We start from the raw sequence: 10,799 nt of genomic DNA on the forward strand, positions 1-10,799 counted from the left end.
CAAAAGATAAAACACTATTGATTACTTATTAACATCCATAACTGCAGACTGAATGGTTTATTCGAAGCGATAACGGCCTCTGTTTATTTATGCTGTAGAAACATTTATAACTGTAGGCCTATTATTAGCAAATAGAGAGGATTAAAACCTTGCTACACAAATGTGAAATTTAAATAAACAGAGTACAGTTACTCTTAGATTAAAGAAATACACGATAAAAGTACTTATTATATCCTGCTTTGAAAATGTCAATAAGAAAACAGTATTATAATCTACCTTTAATTTATGTTATAACACTCATTGTTAAGAGATTCCTTGTGTGTTATTTAGGCTGTTCAATTATTACTGGTGCTTGTGTATCCTACTTTGCTTTTTGCTGTTATAGTTGATCCAGATTGAGTTTATTTAACTATCTTATGCGCTGTTTGGTTTAATCTATAGCAGTCCATCATTTGTATTAGTTAATCGCTTACATTTTTTTTAAATGCATATTAATTTCTAACAAATGTTCTATCAAGTTACTTGTTTCCATTTCCATTTATTAGTGACGTATAACGTACACAGCCTGACAGAGGAAGTTAACAGGTATCTCAAATGTGTACTTAAGTATACTTACAATACAAAAAATGTACTTGGTTGCTTGGTCCCTTATTAAAAAGTGGTACCGTGAATGGATCATTTGCAGAATCCTTATACAATACTTCAAATTTCAGTTTCAGTTCACACAGGCTGTGACCAGACACTTGTTGATGCCTGATGACTGTTGAACACGGCTCAGTCTGCTGAGTGTTGATGTGGAAACAGACCTGGCGTCCTCAATATGCTGCAAGCACTGGTGGCTGCCTGTCACCCTCAGCAGCCACCCTGCAGCCGAGCAGCCTCTTCGGGTCAGTCCCCGCAGAGCTGCTCCTCCATATGCAGACAGGGAGGGAGGGAGGGAGAGGGGGGGGGGGGGGGGGTCACAGCTCATCCATCCATCCATCCATCCGCAGTGCGCTGCCTTGACCTCACATAGCCTCTGCTCCCCTATAAACGTCAATCCGATGTGCCCCCAGTCCTTAAATTAGCTGTCAATTAGTACAAATTAATCAACTCCTCGCCTAATTAAGCAATGTCGACGGGCAGCTTCCAAACATGCCATTGTGGAGGAGCCATGAGAAAGCTTGCAAACTCTTTCCTCAGGCGGAGGGAGCGAGGGAGGGAGGGGAGGGAGGGGGGGCGTTTACATGGCATCACATCACGCCCTGCAAGTGCTTTGGGGAAAGCATGAGGCCCTGGCTGTGCTTCAGTGTTTTTTCCCCTGACTCGGCTCCACATGTGTGCTGTCATCAGGTTCCCTGCCGCCTCTTCTCAGCTCCGAGCGTCCCGCTTGATTCAGCAGAGCCTGAATCACACAAACAGGTTTTTAATCCTGATTTTTAGAGGAGGAAAATCACTCTCTGTCTTTGTGTTTGAGCGCAGATGAGTACATTTGCAACACTTTCATCCTAAAGAACAAGATACTGAATCCACCTCTGTTAGATGAAGAGAAGCTCATATCTGGGATGAATGTGATGAGTTGAGAAATGGTCTGTGTCTGCTGGAGACCACCTAATGTATTCAGTTGTGTTTCCACTTCTGCCGTGACCTTCCTGCTCATAAACAAGTCGTCTGCTTATTCATTATCACCGATGCGTTTCAAGCTTTAGCAGCCACATCAGCAGGATGTGATATTCATTACAGTGGGCGGATTTTATTTTTTACATTCAGCTCTTTGTCAGCGTTTGACCTCTTTTGAAGGTTATAGGCTGGATAAGTTTACCTGAGCTCCTAACATGTGCTTTTACAAAGGTTTGAGGACACTTTGTAAAGATGCCAGGAACAGGAGCAGGAAAAGTGAAGGAAGCGAAGAGGGGGAGGCAGATAAACAAAAAAATGTCCAACAGCTGTTTGCCTTTTAATCTGCAGCCGTCAGATCCTGCATGTCTTTGATGGGCAACCCAATCTACACGAATGACTGAGCTAAATCTTCCCTTAATCTAGAGCCTTATTAGGCAGCCTCTCTCCTGCATGTAAATCAGCCATTTGCACAGGAGATGGATTATTAGAAGTCACACAGAGAAAGAGGAGAAAGTGTCAACAAACAAACAGAAAAGGAGAGAGGGAGATATGGATTGCAGCAGGACTGATGATGGAGTGAGAGCGGCTGCAGTGACTCGCCTGTAATTGACGGGTCAGCCTGACTCACACCCCTCCATGTTAATAAATGACTGGATCCCAGCGGGCCGATGTGTCATTAGCATATCCTAATAACATTGATTTCTTCATTAATAGAATTTCCACTAAATAGGCCCTAATTACTTTCAACTGGCCAACCACTAATTGCAGCAGCAATATTTTTCTCCTTCTTAATCAGCAGCTCCCTTCACCCTGTTTGATGTAAAGTATGAACGTGTGAGGCTTCAGTTTGCATCAAGTCTCCGTCACAGTTCATGTAGTTTTTAAAACTATTTAGTCACGTTGTGTCACGTCCTTCTGCATCAGCCAGCATTTTTCCTAGTTTTGCTCTGTAAAATGTGTTTATTATTTCAGTTTATTTCCTAATAGGCTTATTGTGTTATCACTGCAATGTGTGTACATGGCAAGTGTGCAAAGTAAACATTGCTGCAATCCAAATCAACAAAATGGACCAATTTTCCACCGTGTGATGTCAAAACAAATGTAATAAACATGAAAATGATGCCACTAGCAATTAGGACAATTAAGGAAACAATATATAATTACATAATTTTACACATTTGAATTTTCACCATAAATAGCCTTTGTAAAATTAGTTTCATGTCAGTCACATTACCTGACTGACACTGATAGACCAAGAAGAATGTCTGGCCTTGGTCTGCATCTTTATTCTTCTAGAAAAATAATAATGAATTAATTATAGGCCTACATCCAAAAACAGATGCCAACTTAAAATGCAAATACAATCTGTATTCAATATATTAGTCTAATAAATGTTTTAATTAACTTCCTGATGTGGAAAGGTTTTGTTTTGTTTTTGCCAAAATGTATCTCATGTTAAAATGGAAGTGTTAGGCCTGTATTATTATCATAACGTCTTAATTAGCCATTAACCAGCATATTGTTTCAAGGACTTCAGCACAGGTTGCATTAGGCCTATTGTTATTGGCCTATTATAAGTAGCATAGGCCTTTTGGTATTATTTGTATTATGTCAAATGATAATTGTTAATAAAAGATAAAGACCGGTTGAAAATGTAATAGTTTCCTTTTCTGGCCCATGTTCTGTATCACTTCCTATTTAATCTGCTCACTAGTGGTATATAGCTGCTGCTGCTGTGGGATTAGTGCCACGCAGGACCGTGCAGCAGAGTGGGTCCATATCGTCCAGCTGTCATGGTTGTTGTTTTTTTTTTTGGTGTGGAGGGAGGTGGGCCTTTGATTTGCGTGTGATGAGTTTCCCCTGGCATCTGGAGATCAATTATCCATCCGTGTGTGTGAGCGTGTGGCTGCGTGGGCACAGATGTAGTGTGTGTGTGTGTGTGAGAGTGTGAGGTAATACATACTGATTCATTCTGGGAGATTGAGGTAATTTCATCTAAACCTGCAGCATCTCAAAGTGTATGAGGTGTGAAAACAGATCAGTGTGCAGGCCTGAGCAAACAAAACAGATCGAAATAGTCAGATAATGCAGTTTTATTATAAAGTCTGTACAAATATCCTGGTTCTTTTGTGTGATGCAGTTGTCGTTGTCAGCATTTCTCCTCCTGCAGCCTCGCAGACATCTCGCTCCTCTCTGGAGCCCGAACCCTCTCCTCCTGTGTGTCCGTACACTCCAGTGTAAATGCAGATATGTCTCCTGGAGGGCGGATAATAACATCCATGATCCACAGGAATCCTGAAAGCTCGCAGCTGATTGGCTGCAGGCTGCTGCCTCTGGTCGGAATGGACCTGTTGGATAAAAGCGGCGTATTCTGAAGGACTCCTGTGTGTGTGTGTTAGTGGGAGGACCATGCACTGGGGACCAGCCTGAGAGACGCTGACATTACGCAGAAAACAGGCCAAGTCCAGCAGCATCATCATCACCATGACGGGGAAGCAGGGCTCCGTGCTGTCGGAAAGTTTAAACCTCTCGGAGAAAAGCTCCCTTCGGGCTGCGGGCGGCGGCGGCAGCAGCCTCCATCCGCCGAAGAGCACCGCGACCCACCCGCCGCCCAGGTGCACCGGCTTCGGCATCCAGGAGATCCTGGGGCTCAACAAGGAGCCGTCCGCGGCCCCGAGGAGCGCGCTGGGCTCGCTGCCGGCCGGGGCGCACCTGATCGCCGCCAGGTCCGTGCTGGGCCACGCCGGCATGGGACTGGGTATGGGTGTCGGGATGGGATTAATCGGTCCTGGTGGGATTCCGTCGTTTTACAGCCAGCCCGCGTTTTTGGAGACGGTGCTGTCGGACGCACAGGATGTTCACCTGCAGCCGCACAGCAGGTCCGCAGGCCCGCTGGACATCAGCCAGTCTGCCAGCTCAGGTGACCCCAGTAATACTGTGTATATAATATAATATAATGTATAATACTAGACTAAGATAATAATAAGTATTACTTATAGTGGATAATAATAATAGCCTAAATATTACAACCACTGCAATGGGATCTTTGTGTTTTTCATATTAACAAGCTACCTTTCATGTATTTCCTATTTTCTTTACACTTTATTATCATGCTTAGCCTTCATTATTTGTCCTATTATTATTATTATTGTTATTTCATTGAAATGTAATATTTAAAATACAAAGCCTAATATACACAGGATTGTTTTGTCAGTGTCAGCAGTGTATTTATGATAAATGCTGTTATCTCTTTGTTTATCCTCTGCATTTTCTCCTTTTTTTAAATCCAGACTCTGAGGATTTATCTTCAAATGAACGAAAACTCTCAAAGTCATCTGTAAGTCAGAGCAAGAAACGCAAGAAAAGACGTCACCGGTCAGTCAATGTTTCTGCTCACAGGCTAATAATGTTATTGTTTTAAGGAAATTAATGAATTCCCTGTTATTTATACACCATGTGTTTATCTTCAATAGAAAATCTGACCTCACGAAAATTACATTTGCAATGTTGATAATTGCTCTTTGTGTTTTTATTTGGATGCAGGTAATAAATCAGTCTAATTATTGATCAAATATTTTGTATAAATCAGCCACAGGTTGATCCGATTTTCCTCCATTATTGTTCTTAAATATTAGGCTATTTTCTGACATGGTTTGGTACAGCAGTTCAAATGGATTCATTTAAAGACCTAAATGATTAAAAGATGGGGGATTATTCCACCTTCTAAATATTCATTGTTCTTAGCATGTGTGTTTTTATTCCTACTGTGTTTTTTTTACTGTCGTTTGAATCATTTAAAATTAAATTGAAACATGTTCTGCAGCACCTTCTTGGCACAATAGGCACCATGTTGAACTTGTCCTATTTAAAACGACACCATGTTCTCCTGCAGGACCATATTCACCTCCTATCAGCTGGAGGAGCTGGAGAAGGCCTTTAATGAAGCTCACTACCCGGATGTTTACGCCCGAGAGATGCTGGCCATGAAAACAGAGCTACCTGAGGACCGGATACAGGTAACTGCTCTTTGGCTTCCTGTGCTTTTAGGAGATTAAAAAATATAATACTACTTCAAAATATTATTCAAACAGGAGCTTTTTTCCTCCTCTGGTGTTTGAGCATGGACCATTCTGCTTTTCTATTCCTTATTATTTTTGACATGGGAGGTTTTTATTAATATAAGGGTATGATTTTTTTTAGGGAGGTTTAATTTCATTAAATCCAGTTTATATGAATTATATAAAGTCTTGTATGGTTCTCATTACATTCCCAGATAAGTACTTGTGGTCAATTTGCCCTAAAGAAATGCATTATGCAAGATATAACACGCTTTGGCCGTTTTTATTTTATTTTTGGCTAAAATTAGGTTGAATGATAATAAGAAAATACGCAAAAAGCTCCTTAAAATGGTTTTAAAATATTTTAAAATAAATATCATTGTTATGTTTGTACTCTTTTTGAGATGCTCTCAGCCAAATATATGTCAAAAATATCTGGCTAATAGAAACCAATAAAGGCAGTTAAAGAGTTCAAGCACAGTGTTTCGTATATATAAATTTAAAATGGCACCTTGCACATGTATCATATAAGCATCAGATAATCTTGTGATCAGTAACAGCATCTTTAAAACCTGGATTTGCAGTTTCCCCTAAATTATAACCCCAATTAATTTGCGCGGTTATTCTAATGGTTCACCTAATAAATAAGCACCTGTAGGTCCAGATGCAGTCGGCTCGTCCGTCACCGGTGTTAATAACCTGCGGTGATGTGTGAGAGGAGGCCGCCGGCTGCCTGTGTCTGCAGGCGGGGGACAGGCTGAGTGAGCGGCCGCAGATCGATCACCAGAGCCCCGTGCTCTCTCCCCCTGTCTCCCCCTGTCTCCCTCCTCCTCCTCCCTCCTCCTCCTCCTCCTCCCCCTGCTGCTGCTGCTGCTGCTGCTGGTGCATCCTCGCCAGGACAGATAATCTCTCATCAGCCTGCACTATAGTTGGATGTGAAACAATTTGTTCTCGGAGAAGGAGCCTAACGACCTAATCAAGCTATCAAGGCGGAGGAAGATTGCGGTGTGACCTGCACCATCCATCTGCCCGGGCTGCCTTTTTAATCTCATTCTCATTAACGGGCTGCAACAGTGAATAAATAATAATAATAAAAAAAAGGAGGGGGAAATAAATAAATAAGCCTCGGAGGGCTCTGCTGTACCCTAAATAAAATTAACACCCAATTTTCTCATTGAGTGTAATTAGTTAAATCAGAGCAGCTCTGGAGGCTGCTGCTGCTGCACAGACGCATGGAGGGAGTTCAAATGAAATAACTACATTGAATTTATTAGCACGGGTCAATAGCGCTGCTCCCGGGAGTCCCGGTAGTTTAATTTCCCGTGATATTTGCCCGCCTGGCCGCCATCGATTGGGCCCGAAATTAACTTATTTTTCAATCAGCCTCGGCGCGCCCCAGGGTCGCTCCTCCTCACCGGGTTTCTTTTGAGCAGCAGAGAAGCAATTTCTCCTCTAAAAAAGGGAGGAAAAAAAGTATATTGTATGAAATAAGGGTTATCATCAGAATTACCAGGGAGGAGGAGGAGGAGGAGGAGGAGGAGGGGGGAAAAGCTCGGTCTTTTTCAATTTAATATCTGTCTGCTCTCTGGCCCCCTCCTCTTCCTCCTGGAGCCATCACAGGGGCCTAAGTAGAGTGTTTAACAGTCCTGTGTTGTGCCATACAATCAATGTGGCCCCTCTCTGAGCTGACAGATAACCTGCAGGGCCTTCAGCAGCTGTGGTCACAGTCTCTGCATGTGTCAAAGCATCTATAATGGCTCTCATGCAGCAGGTAGCTGCAGATGAGGCCTGACAGGGGCCACAGATCCCTCACACCTGGAGCAGGGGATTATGGGGAATCAATGCACTGAGTCAACTTTTACCTCAAGTTACACTGAATCAACACTGAATGGGTCGTGCAGCTTTAGAATAACCACTGAAATGTGGAAATACAGTTGCAGCGAAATAAACACATGCATTCCACTTTCATTAGGGGTTGGTAACTAATGGCTCCTGCATGGTTAATATAGTAAAACCCATTAATATAAACAGCTTTGGGTTCATGTAAGAAATGTTGTTGACTAATTGGCCCATACCATCAGTTGGACCATTAATAAAAAAAATATGAAGCATTTATTAATGGATTACCAGCATTCATGAATGCATCATTATAACTCATACTCATGATAGCTCATAACTGATTAGTAAAGGATTAGTCATCATTTATTAATTGTTAATAAATTGAGAACTTCATTGAAGGTTCATTGATTTGCAGCCAGCGTTCACATCCAACAAATATACAACATGGACTATAACAACAACACTTAAAAAAGAACATCGCACTGAATGGAGATATTGGGTAGTGACCGACACGGTACGAATAAAAAGCTGTAACTCAATGGCTTATAAAAGGGATTCCTGGAATGAAGGGATTATCCAAACTTCTCTGAAGCCAGAAAGGCTTCTACAGTCTTATGAGTCATTTCTGGCCATCGCAGGTTAAAGGTCACCAGTCACGTTTAGTTCCATCATCTCCAACTAAAACAACTGTCAAAAAGAGTGATCGTTGTAGAAATAGTTTTTTAAAAGTACATCAAACGTTAAGCTCGGAACATGAGTGTCTTCAGCCAAACTGATCTGTTTGATTCCAATGATCCAATATTTACAGCCACATAGTTCCCTCGCTGGAAGCTGCAGTACTGCTTCTAAAGGTTGTACAGGATAAACAGATAATTACTTGATAGTTGCATTTGGGGTGAGGGTTATCAGTATCTGTGTTTATCATTTATAGATTAAGGTCAACTTTTTTTATATAGAATTTATAATACAGAAAAATGCTTTCTCTGCGTCTCTATGGCGTCATAAGGAATTTTATCCATAACAAATTATAGATTATTGTTATAAAATCTTTCTGGAATTAATCAATACATTTTTTACAAAGAAGTGTACAATGCAGAAAATGTGTGAATTTTAGAAGATATTATTATTTTCTTAATCCAAGTTCTACAGTTTTCTTTTTAAATATTATATAGTTCTTTATAATAATTATGGTTCAACTGTAAAATATCAAGCTTCAATTCCATTTCTTTCTATATCTTGGGAATCGTTGCCAATATTACAAAATTTGTATCGGCCGTTATATCGGTTTTATCGGCACTAAATGCGGAAGTGATGTGTTTTCCTGTCACAGGTATGGTTTCAGAACCGCAGAGCCAAGTGGAGGAAGAGGGAGAAGTGCTGGGGCCGCAGCACTGTCATGGCGGAGTATGGCTTGTACGGAGCCATGGTGAGGCATTCCATCCCTTTGCCTGAGTCCATCCTCAAGTCTGCCAAGGACGGCATCATGGAGTCCTGCGCTCCCTGGCTGCTCGGTGAGGCTGACGTTCTGTTTGAATGTTTTATGTGTAAAGAGCATTTAAACCATATGAATCAAGCTTATTAAATTATTTACAACCTTCTGTATGTGGTTGATTTAAAGTTCTTCACACATAAATATAACTTCTACACCAGTGACGGGAGTTTTCAATTTCCTGTTGACTGAGTGAAAGTGTATATGCAGAATCTGTCGCCTTTTTTATTTTAAGTACAGTAGATGCTCTCATTTGCTAACCACCATTTAAAGCAAATAAACTTCCCAAGTCAATTCAGCACAGACTTTGTTTTACATTCAAATATTTTTATCTTCTACCTTGGCCATGATTTACCCTTGTCCATTCAGACCTTATATTCTAAACCAGAACTATTTTTGCTTGCTATTTTCAGTCCAAGATGGCTTACCAATCAACAGACGCAATTCTAAATCTGAATACCCGCAACTCTTTGCAGGGATGCACAAAAAGTCCATGGAGACAGGCGTTCCCCCGGCAACAGGAAAGTGCGACGAGCCCCAGCAGCCCAGCTCTCAGAGGGCAGAGGAGGCTGAGGCGGAGGAAAAGAGGTCAGACGGCAAGTCCACCATTTCGAAAGAGGAACTGAGAGAGAACAGCATTGCTGCACTCAGGGCCAAGGCACAGGAGCACAGTGCCAAAGTGCTGGGGACGGTTTCTCACGACAGACTGCAGGCGGGCAAACAGGAGAGACAGGCGGCCGAGGAGAACGCCACTGATCCCCCACTGAGTCCAGCAGAGGAGGAGAAAAGTCCATAGAGACTGAGGACAGTTATTCTCCTGAGTGGATGCAGTGGCCCGGCTGCTGTCAGCATGTGTACGGACAAACCCCGACATAACACAGTGTCCCTGCAGAGTGTCATCCTTCATCGACTTCTCTGAACTGGCCCGCATCTGGACTTTCTGGAGGAGGAAACTCATCTGCCGCGAATGCACTTTTATCTGATTTATTCCCAAACTTGCTGTTTACTCACAGTCGTTGTTTCTGGTGCATAGTAGAGAAGATTGAACCAACACATATTGGTGTATATACAGAGTCAGATGAGTCAAATTTTATCCATTATAACATTTATAATATTTCAATTAGAACCACCAATCACCAATGAGCAGTCAGTGTCTGAAGGGTCTATATGTTCCATTGTTGACGTTCATTTTAATGTTGCTTGTACCGTTAGTGAATGGTGACATTTGAAATAAGAACCATCCCACCGACAGTACTCTTTTAAGAGACAGAAAGTAAATGTTGTCCTATATCGCGCTGTACAAAATTGATATATTAATCTCTCTCACTAAGGCACAATTTTAAATAATTTTCTTTCTCTTGTAGTCTTTAAAATGTTTGTGTATTCATTTCCAAATGTGTATAACTCAAAATACAAAGCATAAAAATAGAAATAGCCTTTTATTAAATGTGGTGTTTTCGGTGTCTATTTATTCCACTGTTCCTTTCATACCTGTGACAAATGATGTGATTGTCAAAGCATTACTGTAACTCTTAGCCGGCGTGAAGTTGCCCTTGTTGTCGCTTGATGCTCCGCTGGCTGGGCTCATTAGGAGACAGTCCCCCGGCTGCATGCTCGGGTTGGTCCCTATAATCCGTCGCAGTTGAGAGCGTTCAATTTCAGATTAAACTAGGGGACCGGTGCTTTAGGGACGGGAGAAAAGAGTGAGAACCCCCCTCCCTGTATGAGCAGGCCCAACTCAGCCTGATTTAAAGTCACTTTAATAGATGCTATTAGCAGCCAACAGTCTGTTTCATCCTCTTATCTAAATACTT

The 10,799-nt window shown here is 41.8% G+C and overlaps 1 protein-coding gene across 2 annotated transcripts; it reads left to right on the forward strand.

The window, feature by feature from the left end:
• Nucleotides 1–3,963: 3,963 nt before the first annotated feature.
• On the forward strand, nt 3,964–10,389 carry vsx2 (visual system homeobox 2). 2 transcript variants are annotated; one of them, XM_034576133.1, is made up of 5 exons: nt 3,964–4,519; nt 4,890–4,974; nt 5,492–5,615; nt 8,827–9,007; nt 9,399–10,389. In XM_034576133.1, exons 1-5 carry the CDS (start codon nt 4,084–4,086, stop codon nt 9,779–9,781), a joined length of 1,209 nt encoding a protein of 402 aa, XP_034432024.1. In that variant the 5' UTR covers nt 3,964–4,083; the 3' UTR covers nt 9,782–10,389. The 2 variants fall into 2 exon arrangements, with proteins under 2 accessions (XP_034432024.1, XP_034432025.1); XM_034576134.1 differs by having other exon boundaries at nt 9,462–10,389.
• Nucleotides 10,390–10,799: the final 410 nt, after the last annotated feature.

Source organism: Hippoglossus hippoglossus, chromosome 22 (genome assembly GCF_009819705.1).
Source record: "Hippoglossus hippoglossus isolate fHipHip1 chromosome 22, fHipHip1.pri, whole genome shotgun sequence".
Lineage (NCBI taxonomy): Eukaryota > Metazoa > Chordata > Actinopteri > Pleuronectiformes > Pleuronectidae > Hippoglossus > Hippoglossus hippoglossus.

Coding starts and splice junctions, on each gene's coding strand:
- vsx2 (XM_034576133.1), top strand. CDS start 4,084: ATGACGGGGAAGCAGGGCTCCGTGCTGTCGGAAAGTTTAAACCTCTCG. Junction 4,520..4,889: donor CAGCCAGTCTGCCAGCTCAG/GTGACCCCAGTA, acceptor TTTTAAATCCAG/ACTCTGAGGATTTATCTTCA. Junction 9,008..9,398: donor CTGCGCTCCCTGGCTGCTCG/GTGAGGCTGACG, acceptor TGCTATTTTCAG/TCCAAGATGGCTTACCAATC.